We start from the raw sequence: 22201 nt of genomic DNA on the forward strand, positions 1-22201 counted from the left end.
GCAAATAATATTCTTGGTTTTTGTTTGTATGATACTAAACTATCAAACTACCACCTTCGGAGTATTAGTCCCATTTTCCATTGTATTTGTAGACAAAAGGCTGGGTCGATAAGGTGCAGACTAAGAAAGCATCACATAGGGCTGGCCCAAAGTGTCTACACTATTAAGACCGGCCAGAAAATATTCATTTTAGTCAGTAATAACAATTAAGCCTAACTATCTTTGATTCCACATTAACATATTATTTTGGCAGTCTGACAATTGGCCACATGATTAACACAGGTCACAGAGTGGGAAGAGTTTGGAAATAGGACACATACAGGTTTGGGAGCAAACAGAGAACAAGCTGAATTTGTGAAAAATGGGCAAAATTTGGATCTACTTTTCCATTCTGCTTTTAAATTTTTTTTTTTATACTAGTGACCTCCTTGGGCTCAAAATACTACATTCCCCTGTCACTCAATTCAGAGGGAGCATTGTGTAAGAAGGCATATAAGATAAAACCCAATGTAAGAGTCTACTGTAATCAAGAATGTCCTAGGTACAGCTCTACTCCGATATAACGCAACTCGATATAACACAAATTTGGATATAACGCGGTAAAGCAGTGTTCGGGGGCGGGGAAGCGGGAAGGCTGCGCACTCTGATGGATCAAAGCAAGTTCGATATAACGCGGTTTCACCTATAACACGATAGGACTTTTTGGCTCCCAAGGACAGCATTATATCGGGGTAGAGATGTATTGAAATCCCCACACTAAGCAGAGAGGCAAGGGAAGACAAGTAGAAAACAAAACAGAATGGGGAACAAAGGAAATCAGCAAGGCATGAAAAACTATGATGGAATGAAAAGATCCTACATTGGCTCTGGCAGATATGGAATTAAACCCTCTTCCCAGAATATCCAAGTGCTGCTGCACTCTGCTAACTAGGATCAGTGAAGAGGGGGAAAGAGTAAAATAAAAACCGCACAGGTTGGCCAGTCTTCATAACTGGAAATGCTGACATACTTGTCTTTAGTAATAGGAACCACTATCACCATTGCAATGCTGCAATTTCATTCCAGGTCCTTTTTGAAAAATAGAATAATTTAACTATTCCATTGTCTATATCACTATCCCAAACACTTACATAATGATGTTTTTTTACCAATAATGTATCCAATTCAGGAAGTACTTTCTAAAAGTATTTTAGAATAAAATGAAGGTTAATGTGATTTTCTAACGCATTTTGAGAGTATTATTTCACCGAAATGCATTAAAAACGAACCCTAGTCAGCCTGGAGCACTTGCTGGCAAGATGTAATGCGAAAACATCTAGAATGGCAGACACCTAGGATCAAGGTATTATTATTTCCTTGTTTCATACCCCTATTAAGCAAAACTGTATTTTTAACTGATATTATTAAAAGCATTTATTGTAACATGTCAAGTAGCCCTTGTAATGGGATGTTTGTATTATCAAACTGTCTTGCAAAAAGAGAACTTGGAATTATCTATTCTTTTAGAAAAATATACCACATGATACAATAAGTGATTTTTCAAAAAAACTGTACCTTAATTTGGTCAAATCCATGGTAAATCATGTCAAAGAGTCCTTTTCCTAGCATGGCATCTTTATTGTTCTCAACCCATTACATCATCTTCCATTTTAGATCAGAGAAACAAACATAAAATAACAAATACAGAAAAACCATAGCTAGTCTGTTGCAAATATGCTGATATTGATTTGTGGGGAATTGTTGCTTTTTAAAACTGAAGCATCTGCAAATTTGACACCATCAGCTCAGGATTAAACAAAGACTGAATGGCTTGCCAGCTACAAAACCAGTTTCTCCTCCCTTGGTTTTCACACCTCAACTGCTAGAACAGGGCCTCAGCCTCTCTGATTGAACTAACCTCGTTATCTCTACCTTGCTTGCATATATATACCTGCCCCTGGAAATTTCCACTACATGCATCCAACGAAGTGGGTGTTCACCCACAAAAGCTCATGCTTCAAAATATCTGTTAGTCTGTAAGGTGCCACAGGATTCTTTGCTGCTTTTACAGATCCAGACTAACACGGCTACCCCTCTGATACTATCTTTTAGGATGTTTAAAATGAATTTTTTTAAAATTAAAGGGTTCAGAATATTCTCTCTTTCTCAGCATACCCCTTTTTTGCACATGCATGCCCTAGCAGTCATAGGATACCCATGTTAACTCAACCACAAATCAAGTGTCTTCAGATATTAGGACAGTCAGTTGGGGCGTGCTCAGAGTTTCTGGAGGCCAAATTTAGGCTGCTAAGTAAGAGATTAAAGTCCAAGAGCTCCATGGCAGCATTCTCTGAAAAGCTTCCAGTTCCACATGTAAAGCCAGTTAGACAGGCAGAACCACAGGGTTTCAGTGCATGGATGAGATGAAAGTGTAGGGAGGACAGATTTAGGTTTAAAATGAACTGGGGAACCTTTTGGATGGGCTCCAACTAAACCAAAACAGAACCAGATTACGACCTTTTTAATTTTACATGCCAGCAAACTAGAGGCTGGGGGAAAGCCAACAGGTGTGGAGGAGCAAATGGTTTGGACAGAGACATCCCATGGGAAGGATCCATTAACCAGGATTCTCTGTATCTTAGTAAAGAGGAGAAGATAGAAGGTGATAAAATACAGGTAGGAACTGAAGAGAAGCAGTCAAATGAAAAAGAGACACCATTCAATTATGTTACATGATAGCAGACAACTAAAATGTGACAAATTTTAGAAGTGCTCCAAGTAGGCAAAGAAGGGGTGGGAAATGTAAACCCTGACGGTATTCAGCTCCTCAGCAAATGAGTGAAGCATGACCTGCTCATCACAAATACTATCTTTAGGCAGAATAATACATTTAAGACCACCTGGAAACATCCTCAGTCCAAACACTATCACCTTCCTGACTATGTTATAGTCAGAGTCCGAGACTATACCAACGTCTGTATAACACGAGGTCTGAGAGGTACCGATCACTGTTAGACAGACCATTGATTAGTAAGATCAGTCATGTACCTGCAGCTCGCTCTACCACACCACAAAACACCCAAAGACTAAGCGAAAGTGGAATAATATCAAAGCACTTCAAGACCAAGCCAGCTGCGAGATGTTCCAGCAACTTCTGTCAGAAACTTTCTAACCTGCCTGACATCATCATTGACATTCAAGATCAACTTAAAAACACCGTTCACAATGGACGTGCTGAAACCATAGGTTATTCCACCCACTGGCACCAAGACTGGTTTGATGAAAACAATGAGGAAATCCTAGCATTAACTCAACAGAAAAGAAATGCATTTTGTAACTGGCAAATTGATTCCTCTGACAAATGAAAACAGGAGGCCTATCACCTGCTCAAAGCCAAAGTCCAAAGAAGGCTACATGACAACAAAAATAAGTGGTGGAAAGAGAAGCCCTCTGAGATCCAGGGTTTAGTAGACCAGGATGACATGAGAAGCTTCTCTCAAGCAACCAAAGCTATATATGGGCCAAGCTCCAAAGGCCCAGTCCCCTTACATTCTCAGGATGGCTCCACCCTTCTCAGGTGCAATGTATCCAACAAACAACTCTGGAAAGAGCTCTTTGAGAGTCCACTAATTCACGAATCCACCGTCTCTGAAGACACTATTGAGTTTATTCCCCAACTGTCAACAATGGAACACCTTGCTGATCCCCCCTCTTTTGAGGAAAACCAGCATGCCATCAATCAGATAAAAAAAAAATTACAAGACACCAGACTCAGACAGGATCTCAGCTGAGGTTTTTAAAGGTGGTGGAACAACGCTCCAGTACAAACTCTGTCAACTCTTCAGGACATCTGGACCTGCAAATACCTGATTTTAAGAACGTCAACATTGTTACATTAAAGAAAGGGGACAAATCTTTGTGCAGAAACAGAGGTATTCCTCTCCTCTTCCAGGCAAGAATCTTCCCTGTGATTGATCCTACTAAACAGACTCCTCTTCCTTGCCGAGGAACTCCTCCCCAAATCACAATGTGGCTTCAGGCCATACAGAGGCACAACCAACATGATCTTCTTGGCATGACAGATTCAGGAGAAGTGCAGAGAGCAACACCCGGAACTGTTCATGACATTCATTGATCTAACCAAGGCCTTTGACCTCTGGAAGGTACTATGTAGGTTTGGTTATCCACAGAAATTCATTTCCATCATCAGACTACTCCATGATGGGATGACTACCAGCATTTTGTGCAACGACTCAGAGACCGAACCATTCATCATTCGCACCAGTGTCAAGCAGGGCTGTGTCATTGTTCCAACACTTCTCCATTTACCTTGTCGTGATCCTGATTATCATTCGCAACTGCCTTCCTGATGGAATTGGAATTGAGTATCATATGGATGGCCAACTCTTCAATCTTCAACATCTCCAAACAAAATCTAAGATCATGAGAATTGGCATCACTGACCTTCAGTATGCAGAGGACTGTGTCATTCTTGCACATACATAGGTTGACCTGCAAAGCACCCTAAATCTTCTTGCAGATGCCTATCACAGTCTAGATCTCTCTCAACTTCGTAAAATACAAGGTACTCTACCAGCCCTCACCTGCACAACCTACTCTTTGTACTCCACAAATCACCATCAGCAGGGAACCCCTGGAAAATGTGGATCATTTACCGTATTTTGGCAGCCACCTCTCCCAAACAGCCAAAATTGACACAGAAATTGCATACAGGATCCGCTGTGCCAGCACATCCTTTGGAAGACTACTCAGAGTCTTCAATGACAGGGATCTGCAAAGAGGCACCAAGATCATGGTTTACAAGGCAGTTATCATCCCCACCCTTTTTTATGGGTGTGAGACCTGGGTAACCAACAGACAACATCTCAAGCAGGTGAAGTGGTTCCAGAAGCACTGCCTCAGAAGGATTCTCAGGACCAACTGGGAAGACCAATGCACTAACATCAGTGTTCTCACTGCAGCCAACATAGAAGCACAGATCATGAAATATCAACTTCGCTGGGCTGGCCACTGTGCATGTATATCTGACACTCACCTCTCTTCTCTCAGGTAAGTCACAGAAGAAGGCCTCGCGGAGGGCAGCAGAAGCGTTTCAAAGACAAACTGAAAGTACATCTTAAAAAGGGAGGCATCAGCCAACAAACTGGCAGGGCTTGGCGTGAAACAGAACACAGCAGTGCCACATCATACACCAACCCACAGCTCACTTTGAGAAGAACAGATGTGCTCAGAAGTGACAAAGGAGGAAAGAAAGAGCACATCAGTACAGCCAACAAGTATGTCTCCTCCAAGATTATACCTGTCACTTCTGTGGGAAAATCTGCAGAGCAAGAATTGGGCTTCTCAGCCACTTAAAAACTCATCAACAAACCCCTTTGTCAGACATCCTCCTTGTATCAAGGGTTAGCCAAAGAAGGGTGACAGTGGTCTATAAAATCAGGAATGGTGAGGACAAAGTGCATAAAGAAGTGTTATTAATCTTCACAGGACACAAGAACCTTGGGTCATCCATTAAAAGGCAGCTGGCTTAAAACAAACATAAGGAAATATTTCTTCACAGAATGCACAGTCAACCTGTAGAACTCATTGCCAGGGAATATTGTGCAGGGCCACCCAGAGGATTCAGGGGGCCTGGGGTCTTTGGCAGTGGGGGGCCACCGTCGCCGAATTCCCGCCGAAGACCCAGTTTTCAACAGCGGATCCCAGGGCGGAAGGACCCCTCACCATGGGTCTTCGGGGCACTTCGGCGGCAGGTCCCGGAGCGGAAGGCCCCCCCCCTCCCCCACCGCCGAATTGCCACCAAAGACCTGGAACAGAAGAAGCTCCGGGGGTCTGGGCCGCGCGAGAGTTTTCCAGGGGCCCTGGAGCGAGTGAAGGACCCTGCTCCAGGGGCCCCGAAAAACTCTCATGGGGGCCCCTGTGGGGCCCAGGGCCTGGGGCAAATTGCCCCACTTGCCTCCCCCTATGGGCAGCCCTGATATTGTGAAGGCCAAAACTATAACTGGATTAAAAAAAGATTTAGATAAGTTCATAGAGGACAGATCAATCAGTGGCTATCAGCCAAGATAATCAGGGATGCAACTCCAGGCTCCAGGTGTCCCCTAGCCTCTGACTGCCAGGTACTAAGACTGGACAACGGGGGGATAGATTACTTGATTGCCCTGTTCTGATCATTTCCTTTGAAGCACCTGGCATTGGTCATTGTCAGAAGACAGGATACTGGGCTAGATGGACCATTAGTCTGACCCAGTATGGCCGTTCTTATGTTCTTTTTGACTGGACTTCTGAAGTCCTGGAATATTCAGGCAGTGAATTAGGATTTTAAGATGAATGGATTGGGCTAACATTCTAATACATGGTACAGAGGATTACACACAAAATTCCCACTGAAAATAGGATTTTGGAATAAAATTCTTCATGAACTATAGTGTAAATTTTATCCCAAGGATTCTGTTGCTGTAGACTCAAGGCACATTATAAACACAAGAGTGGGAAGACTACTGAGAGATTCATGATAAAACATAGCAACAGCACCTTCAGTTTATGACTAGCTAATTCTTTGAACATTTCAAACAATGATTTCTAAAAGCTGCAAAATATAATGGGCTTCCAGATGCGAGGTTCTGGCTTTAAACTGATATGATTTAGGAAATCTATCATTTTAAGGTATTAATAAAACCATAAAACCAAGCTTGTCTAAAATGTAAATCACCTTATAATGGTATTAGATTTTATACAAAAATCTTTAAAATCTATTTTATAATACATTTTACTACCTTTATTTTGGGGGGGGGGGTTCAGTCAAAAATGAAAACACAGGTTTTAGCTCACAAATACAAAAGTTTTACCTCATAAAGCCTGTGGCAGCTTTCAAGAGACTGGCTACTAACAATCAAGAAACTATTTGAGAGGGGAAAAAAATTGTCTTTATCTGAAATGTTGACTTGCTGGTAAACACTTATTTTTTCTGATCACAGCCATAATTTAAAATTTTCAATTATTGTCTTTGATGAGGGGAAAAAAAGAGTTTTCCATCTGAAACGTTGGCAGTTCTGTAAAGACTGATTCCTTTTTGAACCACTTTACATAGGTTTAAGCTGAGACAGCCAATATGCTGAAAACCGCCACAAGCTTTAAGAGGCTACAGGGTTGTTCTATGTTCTGTAAAAAGCTATGGTAATTTAATATTTGCATAGAAGAAACTGAAGACGGAATAAAAGGGAAAAACAAAAATATGAAATACTTTTTAAAATTAAAGGGGGAAAGAAATGTATGGGACTTCACAGGTACATGTTTTATGCACACCAAAGCAAAGGTTTTAATCTGTCTAGAGACAACTCATCTCAATAAAGGACACATTATATTGACCAATTATACAGTCTTATTATTATGCCTGAAACTCCATAACAAAGGGGCTGCATGATAGGAAGAAGACATTTCCTAGGGTAATTTCATTATGGAACTCAGCAGGGGAGCAGATAAGGGGGTCTATCAGGCCAAAGTTTCCTCCTTTAAAAATATAAATAAATAAAAAAGCACTATGATGGAAGAGGGCATGATTGCACATGCACTTGCACAAACAGAGTACAGAAAAGCCCTGACATAAGGGTGGCTGAGGATGGGGGCCTCCAGCGTCATTACTGGTACCAGGATCGGAAGCACTAGAAACGGTCTTACATTATTTTATTTTATTTTTTTTTGTCAAAAATGCTGATTCATCAGAACCTAAGCTTTTCACTGGAACATACCAGTTTTGACAAAACTTTTGTCAGGAAAGATTTCTCAGGTCCAGGATGAAATTTCTGGCCATACTGAGAAAGAGACAGAGACCCATCCCAGAAGAGCCAAAAGGCTAGAGGTCAGGGCACTCACCTGGGATGTGGGAGAACAGCATCCCAGGTAAGTGTCCTGATGACCTGGCTATTGTAGACTGGGTGTGTCTCTCTCTCTCTCTTGTTTTCACAAAACACTTTGAAAAGTTGCTGTTTCACCCTGATGTGGAATGAGAACATTTCTGAAATCTTGAATAGTGACGTGGGACAGGAAAACCATATCCTGCTCTGCTCTAAAAAGCACTTCCCCTCCAACCTAAAGCTTCTTGGGCTGAGAAGGGGAAGGACAGGGCAGAGGCTCGACGTTCTCCCAACACATACAGTGCACTTGGCAGCTTAGCTACACCAGTGTATCAGGGAGAATGTGCTCTGCCGGACATAGACATGCACTACTTCCCCAGGGCAGTGGAGAGACCAGGAAGGAGACTGTATAACAATCTCCCTTTGGGCTTCTCAACAATGCTGTGCTCCTTGCTTGAGGCTTGATTTTAACATCACCGTCAAGCCCTTAAATGCAATAACACTGAACAAGATACTACACCTTCCAGGTGCTATAAATACCAACTCTTCAGCTGGTGTCTCAAATGAAATTTTTGACACGCTTTAGTACTTATATCCTTACATTCTTCTTTTTGCTATTTTATATATTTTTGGAATCAATAATAAAATTACTCTTATTGAAAAATTTTGCACAATGTTTTGTTCAAAGAGAAAAAATACTGCACATTTACTATCTGTATACTCTGATTCTGGTTAGTTGATTGTAAATACACATACAAATATTTGTGCAATAATTTTTACATGTTACTGAAATATAAAAATCATAAATACAAGAACAAGTTTAAAATACAATATTTTACAAATATTACTCGTATCTGTTGTATATGCATTTCAATTTCTGTATGAAAAGTTATAGCAAGATATGCATTATCTAAGAATCATTCCTTCATTACATGATTTTCTTGAAGTTCTTACAATGGACTAAGTGAAAACATGAGTCTTTTCCTTGACATTCATAGAAGAGAGAAATATTAATGGGAACTATTCATGTACATCAAATGGAGGAATTAGACATATAATTTTGGATCCCTGATTGTCAGGCCACTGAGTACTGCTATAGTCCAGTGAGCAATGCAGAGCAGCTCTGGAGCTGCTCTAACTTGTACCTGCTGCAACTACTTTTAAGGGATCACCAGAATGCAAGACTGATCTGATCACATCCCCTTTTTCTTAGAGTTAATAGAGCCAAAGAACTTTCCCACTGGTTTGAAAATAACATGATAGAAATCTCAAACAAGACTTCTTAAGACCTTTAATTTTTTCTAGTCTTAAATAGGCAATATTTTTTCTTTAAAAAAAAAAAAGAATATAAAAGGATTGACTTTTGAGAAGGAGAGGCTGAAAGAACTGTAATTATGCTCTCCCACACCTCTCACTCACATACATATATACGCATATTCATTTTTCAGATAGATATACATGTTATAAAACGATCACAAAATGATTTCTTACCTGGGGATATTATATAGAAGAAGTCTTTAAACTCATCCATCCAGACCTCTGCTAGTCTCCTGTTGTTCTTGTTGATTACATGACCAGTGCCACCAGGAAAAGTATAAGGGGTTGCCTTACGAAACACGTGTCCAACGTGAGAGCATGTTACAATCTCCAGGGAGCCTCCACACTGCCAAATCTAAAATTAAGCAAAATATTTTAAAACTGTGTATAAAAAGTATCTTGCAAAAATTCTGTTGCAAGAAGCAGCCAGCTCTAAGAAAATGTTTGACAGATGACTCCTTACTTTATACACTTCTGTGATGAAAAAATAGATTTACACGTCAATTTTTAATGTAATTATACAGCATGGGTCAAATTTCACTAATGATAAAGTAGGTGCAAGACCATAGACTTCAGTCATCTTGTGCAAGCTTTCCTGACTGGTAGACTTAGCCCTACCACTTTAGACACGAACACTTTTTTCCTAGCACCCTACACTATAAATGGTGTAATTATGCTATGCACTAAAATTCAATTCAGGATATCAGTTCTTTTCTTTTTAATGATTTTGAGTTTCCAAGAATTTCATTCCACAATTCATAACATTTTATAACAATAGAAAAGAGCTTGGGTAATTTTTGCTGGCATTGTGCTTTTTGGCTATTTAGAAGATGGTACAATGGTCCTTGATTGTAATATTATAGGTATAGATATGCATACACACAGTCACCACGGTCATCATCCTGCTACATACATGAAGCACTAGGCTAAAAAGTATGCTCTTTGGCTCCAAAACCCGTCCCCTCTCTGTGGTGAGATAGGCTGCTCTGCTATCTTAGACTATTAAGAAGAAACCTATACACACAAAATAAAATCTGAATCTCCATGCAGTGGAAAGTACTGGTTTACTTACAGTCCTGGAGCCAAATTCCACATTCAGTTACATCAATGGCCTGGTCTACACTACGCGTTTAAACCGAATTTAGCAGCGTTAAACTGATTTAACCCTGCACCCGTCCACGCAACGAGGCCCTTTATATCGATATAAAGGGCTCTTTAAACCAGTTTCTGTACTCCTTCCCGACGAGAGGAGTAGCGCTGAAATCGGTATTGCCATGTCGGATTAGGGTTAGTGTGGCCGCAAATCTACGGTATTGGCCTCTGGGCGCTATCCCACAGTGCACCATTGTGATCGCTCTGGAAAGCAATCTGAACTCGGATGCACTGGCCAGGTAGACAGGAAAAGCCCCGCAAACTTTTGAATTTCATTTCCTGTTTGCCCAGCGTGGTCTAACGGAAAGCCAAAGCAACCAATGGACTGCTCATGGAGGGAGGGATGGGGATGAGGACTCCAGACCTTATCCCACAGTCCTGCCCACTCTCCGAAAAGCAGTCTTACATTCTTGGCTGAGCCTTACCCAATGGCGCTACCTGACAGGTCAAAAACATTGTCGCCAGTAGTTCAGGGAAGTATGTCATCAATTTACCCCACTCCCTTCCTCAAAGAATAAGGGAAAAGCAAAAAAATTTTCTCGCCTACTTTTAGCTTGTCACTGCTATGCTCTACTGCCCATTGCTGCCTCTGGTAGACGCGGTGCTGCCGCTAAACAGCAGCATCACTTCCCCTCCCTTCCCGGGCTGGCAGACAGCTACAGTTCAAAATGACTTGATAGCCGTCTTCGTTCATCATCCCCAATAGTGCTCTGCGCTGCGTCTCCGGTGAGTGTTGGTCAGGGGACCTGGGTAAACATGGGATGATCCCTGTCATTCTGGCCAGATGCATACCGAAATCTGGGTAACCGTCCTTGCATCATAGCCAGCCTGCCGCGAGCACTGAGTTCCATCAGCCCCCCCCCCATTCCCCTTTCAGTCTTAAAGAAAAGATTCTGTACGCTTTGCGACTATACATAGCAGCGGAGAGAGCTGCCTCCCTCTCCACTTCTATCTAGCTAAAAGCTTCGCTGTTTTCTTTATTCCTGCCATTCTTATTAGTTCATCACGACAAATGGGGCCCACACTCGCCCCATGCGTAGTCCAGGAGGCGGTGGGGAGGAGCCGGAAAGCAATGGGCTGGCGCGTTGTCTGCAGGGGCACCCCTAGCTGGAATGGCATGCAGTCTCATCATTTCTGCGGATCTCGCGGCGCCTCTGACCCAGAGCGGCTGCTGCTCTCTGGCCCCTCTCTAGTAAACTTGCCCCAAATTTCTAGGCAGGATTGACTATTTTTAGACAAACCTAAGAAGGGGAATGAGCCCGGGAGTCATTCCTGTTTCTTTGTCCATGCGCTCCCTGTCGACCCGTTCGAGGCCGCCAGGAGCACCCGCCTGACAGCAGCATGATGGCGTACAAAATGCTGATAACCCGTCATCACCAATAACCCAATTGCCAAACGCCGCTACAAAATGCATTGAACAACCATCATCTCATTGCCAAATTACAATGGCAGACGATCCAATGGCAGATGGTAACCATCTCTGCTACCTTGCAAAGCGCAAATGATGCAATGTGCCTGTTGTAGCACTGCCCTAAGAAAAAAAATACTGCCTCTGTCAGCGAGCATCCAGTACACATTACGCTACGGGACAGCCTGACAAAAGGCCAAAACTAGGCCTCCATGCCGTGCATGCTATGGTGTCTGCTCAGGGCAACTTCAGGCAAAAAAGGCTGCGAAATGATTGTCTGCCGTTGCTTTCACAGAGGAAGGATTGAGTGACGACATTTACCCAGAATCACCCGCGACACTGTTTTTGCACCATCATGCATTGGGATCTCAACCCAGAATTCCAATGGGCGAGGGAGACTGCGGGAACTATGGGATAGCTACGGGATAGTTACCCACAGTGCAACGCTCCAGAAATCGACGCTAGCCTCAGTACATGGATGCACACCGCCAAATTATTGTGCTTTGTGTGGCTGCATGCACTTTACTTTATACAATCTGTTTTACAAAACCGGTTTATGTAAAATCGGAATAATCCCGTAGTGTAGACATACCCCATGTAATTTCCCTTATTTCAGTGGGATTGCACTGGTATAACTGAACGCAAATTTTGGCCATAGGCTTTTAAGCATCTGACCCGCAGACTTAATTACATTGAACAACAGTGAGTTCTCATATAACAAGATCCACCTGCAGGACCAATGTAATTTTAAGGTTCCAGGACTAGACATTATATGCTCTCACCTGTAATCTCTCTGCTCCTCCCCAGTCTCCATGCCGGAGACTTCGGAAGAGAATAAATTTTTCCTGTCTGATTCTCAGCAATGTCTCTGGAGCTGCCAGTGAACCAAAATTAGGATATCTGCTTTTAATGACTCATGTATGTTCCTATTTAAAATATTAACTTTTTAATATTAGAATCTAATAACCTAATTTTTGATTCTGTACTGTAGATCTCAATGAGAACAGTCCAACAAATCAGATTTTCCCCTCTCTATCCCTTGTATTTTTTGGCTAACAAGTAGTAAAAAAGCACTGGAAAAATTCAGAAGCCTTTAACATCTCTTTCTGGGGACTCATAATTCACTTCTACATTTCAGCATCCAATAGCTCTGTAATTTGGCAAAAAAATTCCACTCGGGTCACAGACCTTGCCTACCAATTTTGAAGCTGTTATTCCTGTGTGGATTTCACAGAAGCATGGACTATGGGGAATGAAGGACAAGTATGTATCACATTTACAACAGAAACTAATTTGCAACCTTAAGTATGTAGTGCTACTGCTGCTGCATAATCTAGATTGACGATTCCAGAAATAAAGCAAATTTCATAGTGTCACCATTCCAATATAGAAGTTTCACTCTCTCTACTAATTACCTCTGAAAAAATCTGTAATGTGGTTACTACAATTATACTTTTCAGTTTTTCACCTCACAATGTACTTAAACATATTCCTCAGAACTACTCCCTTCTCTATATTACCTATATTATGTAGTTTCTTTGGGGTTCATACTTAATTGACATTCATTCCCCTTTTTGCTGTAAGCAAAGAGTAGCAGCTGCCATCCAACTCATCCACCTTCTTTCTATGTCCCCACATGCACTACTTTGGCTTTCCTCCTCACCTGACAGCATAGTTTATGAAGTCAATTTACAGCACTTCCTGATAATACAAAAAAAATACAAAAGCTTTCTGGAATCTTTGACAAAAGAACTGCTATATTTTTGTAATTAGGACTCCTTTAAATAGACATAACATTTAAGAATAAACTGTATGAATAGAAATGTTGCTACCATAGTAACAATGTAGCTCTTATTTAAGACAGCTAAACCCTTTTCTATAGTTCCATTAGTATGCTAAATAATGTATTCTGGTGGGATTAACAAGGACAACAACAAAACATTCTTGCGTTTAACATTTTGTGTTTTATATTCAGTGACAATTAGTCAGTATAGATGAAACTTCAAGTTGACATACTACAGAACAGTTGCTAACTTTTTTTAAAAAGGGAATGCATGAGAAAATTTAAATATACATTACCGTTTATATTTACAAACCACCACCAAAACAATATATTTCATGTATTTCAACATTATGCCTCTCATAAAGCACCAACACTAAGATACTTCTCTAGCATCAGATTTTCCATTCCTCTCCCCATTGATTATACTGTCCACCAGGAAATTCCCAAAATATTTGTTTTAAATTTATATTCCTAAATTTTCATTGCTCCTGATACATCCTCCTCTCCAGTAAACTTATCACAGGACTATAGAGGTGTCTAGATTCCATTGTGAAGAACAGCATTTTAACTTTTCAGTCTCTTTTTTTGTAAACTGCTTTTAAGCATTCATGGGGAAATTGACTATCATTAAAAATATAGTACCATATTTAAACTATATGGAACTTGTGTAGACATGACCAAAATTGAGACGACAAGCAACCTGTTAATATTTTGTTTTGATCACTGGCTAGTCTTATAACTGCACATGAACACACCTTTGGGTTGGAAACAAGTATGGTACAGTATTCATGCGCAATTATATGACTAGCAAGTGAACTCTGCTTCACACTGCAGCAGTTTCATTTCTTTCAGTTACATTTTGCTGAGTGGCTACAACTCCTTTTGTTTAACTTACTGTATAGCAGGCTTTAATTCAATTTTTGTCTGGGAGTGCTGGAATTTGTGCTCTACAGCCTCCTTCAAGTGAGGGCATGTACAAATGTAATGGGAGGGAGTCTATTCTTGAGTTTTTTGTTGTTATCAATCCTATTAATGCCCTGCCTCCAATACTGTAGTATCTAAGTGCGACACAATCTTTTAAAGTATATGTAGCCCCCCAACAGCCTTGTGAGGTAGGGAGGTACTACTATCCCAGTACCTTTTATACCAAGAACTATTAACAGTGAGAATTGACTGGATTGATAAATTAATACATAAACCCATTTATGCATGTCTGAATATTGGTGACATCATAGCAGAATTTTCAGAAACCTTCATGATCCATCACTAATTTTGAACACTCAGCAGCGACCTTTCACTGATCTGCCTTGCACACACCATCCATCCAGCCACTTACTGCTCATCCCCTGCTATGAAGGCCCTTCATCATAACAACTTCCTCAAGGTTATTTCCATTTCTATGCTTAATGTGAACAAAGTTCATAAGTTCATATCTGTTGATTATCGACATCAGGGTTTGCTTCTCTCCAATAATATTTCTAATATAGGCATTCATTCTTTTTTCCCATCCAAGATATATGCAAGAGTCTTCACCAGCACGTTTCAAAAGCTTCAGTTTTCTTCTTGTCAGCAGCATTAACTTCCCACTATGCACATCCATAAATTGCTATGGAAAAAAGTTTGCCTTTTCATCAGTCACATCTTTGTACATTTTGAGACGTCACAGTTTTCCCACACTTTCTCTAAAGGAGGTCAGCCCAAATGGTCTTCTGATTTCTTCAGAACTGCCGCCTTGGTTGTATAAATATGATCCCAGATAATTAAATTCACACCTCTACAGCTTGTCCATTAATTGTAATGTCTGTTTGCATTTTGCTTTTGTTAGTCATGCTTTGTAATGGCACGATGCTATAAACAGTACAGTTTGAGACTAGGAGGGGAATCAAGTCCAAAATCAAGAGTCCTCAACTGAGATATCCCTGCTACTGGTGTCAGACAGCTTCATCCAAAGAACATCTAAGCCAAACTCACCTGCGTGCTAGGGTAAGAAGTGACCTTTCAGATGTTTAAAGATAATCACAAACACCATGAACTGTACTGGGAAGCAAACAAAAATCCAATGCAAAACTTTGTCTATTGTATTCTCATTGCTGCCTCACCTCCTCTTGAGAGGCAGGCAGCTGGATTCCACACTGTCTGAAGTCTCTTGTGGTCTACAATATAGCCCTATAGTGTTTCATCCTGAAGGTGACAAAGGTATGAACAGTGACAATGCCGATATTAGGAATGATTGCAGTGGCAGATGATCAAAGACATTTTGGGGCAGGGCTGCTAAATGAGAACAGCATAGAACCAAAGCATCCCAGAATGCAAACCAATTTGATAAAAGATGTGCACACCTTGCTGATAAATGATGGAGATCCTGACTCATACCACTACTTCGTGTTTTCTCCTACCACAAAGCAGCATTTCTGTCTTATCAAATACCAATTCAAAGCAAGTTCACTTACATTCAGGTCCCAGTGTTTGGTTGCTGGTTTGTATATTGCAATCTATGGATACCCAGAAGTGAAATATCTCCTACACCCACTTGTCCTTTATAGCATAAATTACTTTGATCTATTTAAAGCAAGTCACGTGATTTGTTCCATTTTTAAACCACCCTTATAGTTGCTTAGAACAGCAGTGATACTATTGGTCTTTGTGTTGACTACTGCACTGAAGGTAGAATATCCAGGTCTAACAGTATAATCATAGTTTAGGCTGCTATAGAATTCTCCAACAGTTACCATGGATACTTAAACTTGACAATTTAATAAAAATTCAGTGCATATTTGATGTCTGGTAGATCACACTGGGGCAAGCAAGGCACAGTCAGCTTCTTACTGCCAAATACCCATCTGTTGATACAGCTGCTTTACGAATTAACCATTCTAATTCCCAACCTTTTAGAACAGAATCATTTGATTGCATACAATGGAGTTTATGAGAAATAACACCTCTGAATTGTTGGTGAGAGCCTCATTCTTGAAGTCACAACTCTACTGCATGCAATTTCTCTTCTCATGGTGAAAAATGTATTTTTATAGCACAACCTATAACTTTATAAGTTTATAATTAATTCTATTTTTTATGTTTTAGGTTACGATTTCAAGAGATCTGGATAGTGAAAACATATTTTACATGCAGCAGTAATCTGTTTCACAGGATTTTAGAAAGGGAAACTAATACTACTTTTTTACTTGAACATGTTTACACATATTGATAGTTCAATTAGATCATTCATCAGTCACAGTTTACACTCAGGTATTGAAATAATCACAGTACAAAAAGACTTGTTTTCTATCACATGAAAATGACTATAATCAACACAAGAAACAGCTGCCTTGATAAGGAAATATGTAGAAAATGTATTTGAAAATAGCCATTAATAATAATTAAAATATGCTGTAATAATGAACTTAGCTATTTCAATGCCCTTTTGATACTTGTAGTTAACTTTTCACAAAAATGAATCTGAGGATACAGTATAGATAGCGGTGCATAAATTTACATTCAGAACAAATGGAGCTTAGGTGCACAAACCTTACTGCATGCCCAAAGGAAAGTGCATAAATAAGTGGAAGTCCTGAGTACATGGATGTATATTGAAGCATGTAAGCACATGGGTACAAACTGTGCTCCTAAAATTAGTCAGCAGAATTGAACACTTATGGAATATTGAAAAACCCTTTGGGATAGTTTTTCAGAATGACTGTTTGGCAGGTGCTTAGAGACTCAAAATTACACAAATACTTAAAATAATTTTCAGTGTCACCATCTACTTTAGTTTTACTTCTGAAAAAAAGTAAGCATGCATGCAACTTTTCCAGCCTCACTATGAGTTACACTGGCTCACATTATTTTGTCCATAATTATATAGTGCAGCTTAGATCTTTTAGACAGTGAAATCAGTGACTGTGCCTAAAATAGTGTACTTAAATATTTAAATCACCTGTGTAATCACTGCAATTTTGCAAGTGCAAAAATAAAGGCCAAGATAAAGTCAGGAAAAGGACCTGGAATTATTAATCCTTTCTGCATTACCCATATTATGCAACTGTTGTATCAGGAAAGCAAAATCCAGTAAACTGGTGCAAGCTAAGAAGTGACATATAAAAGAGCCTGAACATGGTACAGCTGCCAGACATGTCCTCAGGCATCTGAACAGTGGCCATGTGTTTTTCAGTGATTACCATAGTTAGGCATATAGTAAATGGGGTGGGTTTTGGTTATGCTGACCCCCTCACTGTTTTTTTTTCTGGAAGAAGCTCTATTCTGCAGTGCTGTAGTACATAGTGATTTTGATGACTGTTATAATGTGAATGTTTCTTAAGGCGGAGAAGTACTACCCAAGTAACACAGCTGAATTAAACATGCTTCCCCCTCATTGATTTATTTGGATTTCTACAATAATAAAGAAGATGTCTATACAAAGCTCTAGGTACACACTATACTAGGTACAAAAACAAGATTAAACAATATCTTATTCTCAACAAAGTATGAGTTTAGCTTTCCTTGGCCTTGACATGCTCCATTTTTTTAAAGGACATCCCCTTTTCCAGCTTCAACTCCTATTTAATGCTCCACTCACCTCAGAAAAGCCCACCTACTGCTATTTAAGGGTCCTTTTCCACCATGAGGGGACTTTGGGCATTCCCTTATGGAAAATAACCCCTACAGAACTGAATAAAAAATGAAAAATATTTGAAACATCCTGTAGAATGAGGGAAATAAATCCATGCTATAAAATTTTTTAGAATGGATTTAAAAAAACCCTAAGGAAAGAATGTAATGCAGAATAAGATCCTAACAGGCTTTAGAGTAATTCCTATAAAAATTATTAAGTGTCTAAAAAAACACTGGTGGTTTCATCCTTACTAAATTGTTTAGAACTTTTTCAGAAAGGTTTCAATTATGCACTTCGGCCAGTTACACTATTTAGGTGCTTAATTACACCCACCTAACTGGTTAAAACACCTTTTACACCACTGGACAATTTACTCCTGAATGGCTAATGTTCCACTTTATTTTTACATGGTGCACTGAGCAAAGTGAAAAATTAACAGCTCCCAAGCCTTCACTGTATGCAATCCTCTTGTAACCATAGCATGCTGTTTTACAGCCCAAGGCATTTAGTGAAAGATGAATGTGACAACTCGTGATGTGTGTACTGCTTCTTTAAATCAGTATCAGGAAGCTTTACAGGAGACAGGTGGGTAAAGCTACAGGCATAAAATGTACACTACAGCAGAGAGACAGAGGGGACAGATTTAGGAATATTTTCTTTTATTAGACTAAAGATCTTTATTCATTGTTAAAAGGAGATATTGTGTCATATTTTGCTAAAAATTGTCACTTATATGACTTGCTACAAATAAAATCATTAAAAAGAAAGCAAAGATCAGTAGCACTGCTAAAAGATTATATTGATTTATTTTAAAATACAAAAATTATATTTAGTAACTTGTATTACCATTGTCTTGTGCAATATTTTATGTGGAGTTGTGTGACTGTTTTCCTAACAGAATAGATACACATTTCATTAAGTATCATTAATCTGTATTATCTGAGCCAAGCCTTGTATTGTTACTGCAAGTAATAAGGGAAATAAGATGGCTCCAATCTGTATATTTGTGGAAATGAAAACTTTGTGGAACCATTCCATTTGCACACATATACTCCACAACAAGGATCTCTGTACAGTGCAAATACTCCAGCTGGGTGATTCAATATACTAAATATTAATGTTTACTGATTACACTCCTAAGCCTTTTCTGAAGTGAATGAAAACACTAATGCCAGTTCCTCATCCATCAGGATAAAAGCAGGTTATTCAATACTGATACACCTTCTTGAAGCCAGCTGGATAGCAGAGAAATCAGTTTACAAATTAGCTGCAATATCTAGTCTAGATTTACAGTGGACAGTATTGAGTGAGAAAGGAACCATATAATCCAATTAATCATTTTATATTTGTGCTCATAGATGATACCATCTTCTCTAGGAAGTGAGTGTGCAGGCAATGGGACTCCGGAAAGCAGTTGTAGACACCAGCCCAAAAGGGCAACTGTAGTTTGCGAAACTTTATAACAATTAGAGAAACTTACAGGAGATATTTAGGAAACCTGATCCTTTTGTGTTTGCATTCCTAGGATGGTGCCTTTTAGTCAGAAGTCATACCAAGAATATACAGTTTGTTCTAGTGATTTGGGAAGTGAAGGATCCTCAAGATACCCTTTTCCTTTCAACTCGAGCGTCAGATAAATGAGAGGTATTAAAAAAATCTCAGAGATTTCAACAATGCCAATTGTGTCTGACTCCTACTCACAATACTTTTCTCAACAAAATGGTCAGTTTTCAGAACAGAAAAAGGTAAATAGTGGTGTCCCCCAGGGATCTGTACTGGGCCCAGTCCTATATAACATATTCATAAACCATCTGGAAAAAGGGGTAAACAGTGAGGTGGCAAAATTTGCAGATGATACAAAACTACTCGAGATAGTTAAATCCCAGGCAGACTGCAAAGAGCAACAAAAGGATCTCACAAAACTGGGTGACTGGGCAACAAAATGGCAGATGAAATTTAATGTTGATAAATGCAAAGTAATGCACATTGGAAAACATAATCCAAACTATACATATACAATGATGGGGTCTAAATTAGCTGTTACCACTCAAGAAAGAGATCTTGGAGTCATTGTAGATTGTTCTCTAAAATCATCCACTCAAAGTGCAGTGACAGTCAAAAAGCAAACAGAATATTGGGAATCATCAATAATAAGACAGAAAATATCATATTGTCTCTATATAAATCCATGGTATGCCCACACTTGAATACTGTGTGCAGATGTGGTCACCTCATCTCAAAAAAGATATATTGGAATTGGAAAAGGCTCAGAAAAGGGCAACAAAAATGATTAGGGGTATAGAACAGCTTCCATATGAGGAGAGATTAATAAGACTGGGACTTCTCAGCTTGGAAAAGAGGTGACTAACAGGGAATATGATAGAGGTCTATAAAATCATGACTAGTGTGGAGAAAGTAAATAAGGAAGTGTTATTTAGTCCTTCTCATAATATAAGAACAAGAGGCTACCAAATGAAATTAATAGGTAGCAGGTTTAAAAAAAACACAAGATAGTATTTTTTCACACAATGCACTGTCAACCTCTGGAACTCCTTGCCAGAAAGTGTTGCAAAGGCCAATATTATAACAGTGTTCAAATGGGAGATAGATTCATGGAAGATAGACCTATCAATGGCTATTAGCCAGGATGGGCAGGAATGGTGTCCCTAGCCTCTGTTTGCCAGAAGCTGGATTGGGTGACAGGGCATGGATCACTTGATGATAACCTGTCTGTTCATTCCCTTTGGGGCACCTGTCATTGGCCACTGTCAGAAGACAGGATAGTGGGCGTGGTGGACCTTTGGTCTGACTCAGTATGGCCGTTCTTATGTTCAGTTTTGAAGTTTTCTGACTATAATACAGGTTCCTGCAGCAAACTTCCTGCTTTATTGTCATATTCATCATGCTTCTGGTTGGTAAACACACATTGGACAGAACAATCATTAGTCTATCTTTGATTTCCTGCAGCTTTTGAAAAATGTTCTTATCCATCACAATTTTGTTTTTGAAGTTTTGCAGATAATTAATATATGCTGAGCTTCAACAAGAGCTACAGCCATAGTCTTTGGTAACAAAAATTCTGCTAAGGGAATATTCCCACATCCTAGCCTTCAGAATAATTCACTTTCAAGTGGTCTTGTTTCTATTTTATGCTCTATGGGATCATTATCTGACAAAGAAACATTAAGGAAATTGTTTTCATAAAGCACCTTTGAGACTGAAATCTCTATACCAAGAACAACAATATTGCGTTACTTTACAATATAGTTTACATCAGTACTTTAATGATGTCTCAAATGCACAGTAAGGAACAAACAAACTAAAAAAACAACCCCAAAAGGTAAGTGCTCCTTTCATCTGAGAAGTGTACAATATGCATACTATGGAGTGCTGTAGCAGATCAAGCACTCACTGCCTCCTGCTGGTCAGACTGAGAATTAGCTCATCAGCCTCAGAGTGCCTTCTGCTGTCCGGTGTCTTGCCCGCCTCAGGCCCCATGTCCTCTTGCCCTTCCCCAGTCCCAGCCCCAGCCCCAGCCCTGCTCTGCTCCTGGTACTCTGAGCTCTCAGGCAGCTAGGCCTTTCTCCCTCCAAGGCTGGAGAGAGTGAGTCTGCCACTGGCCCTGCAGCTCTTTTATAGGGCCCAGCCTGGCCCTGATTGGCTGCCTCCCAGCCTTTTCCTATTGGTGCTCAGTCCCAGCCCTCTCCCAGGATCAGCCTTTAACCCTCTCAGGGCTGGAGTGAGGTGACCACTCCACTACAAATGCATTATTGCATTAATAAAATTTGGCTCTCTTCAAATTGTTTTGTAACATCTTGACTCCTTCATCTATACATTGTGGCAACCTTTTGTTCTTTCAGATCTAAAAAGGCAATCTGCTTGGCCATGTCAACATGGCTGTAGAGATGCTTTTTCTAGAGGAGGGATTCCAACATAGCCATGATGTTTTAATCAATTGGTACAAGCATAAATAGGTCAAATGAATTGTTAGAATTCTCCAAGTCTATGTCAGAAAGGGAAACAATGGATGGCAGTAAGAGATTACCATAGGTAGATTATGAAGGATGTTCATTCAGGAG

The 22201-nt window shown here is 39.9% G+C and overlaps 1 protein-coding gene across 2 annotated transcripts in view; it reads right to left on the bottom strand.

Annotated features, from left to right (window-relative positions):
• Positions 1-22201, bottom strand: part of GALNT13 (polypeptide N-acetylgalactosaminyltransferase 13) — a 379070-nt gene that overhangs the window by 129627 nt on the left and 227242 nt on the right. For both annotated transcript variants that reach the window (XM_075070223.1, XM_075070224.1), the window contains one exon: positions 9345-9525. In XM_075070223.1, coding sequence (XP_074926324.1) covers positions 9345-9525 — 181 coding nt within the window. The remainder of the gene's footprint in view (positions 1-9344; positions 9526-22201) is intronic.

Source organism: Chelonoidis abingdonii, chromosome 10, assembly GCF_003597395.2.
Source record: "Chelonoidis abingdonii isolate Lonesome George chromosome 10, CheloAbing_2.0, whole genome shotgun sequence".
Taxonomy (NCBI): domain Eukaryota; kingdom Metazoa; phylum Chordata; order Testudines; family Testudinidae; genus Chelonoidis; species Chelonoidis abingdonii.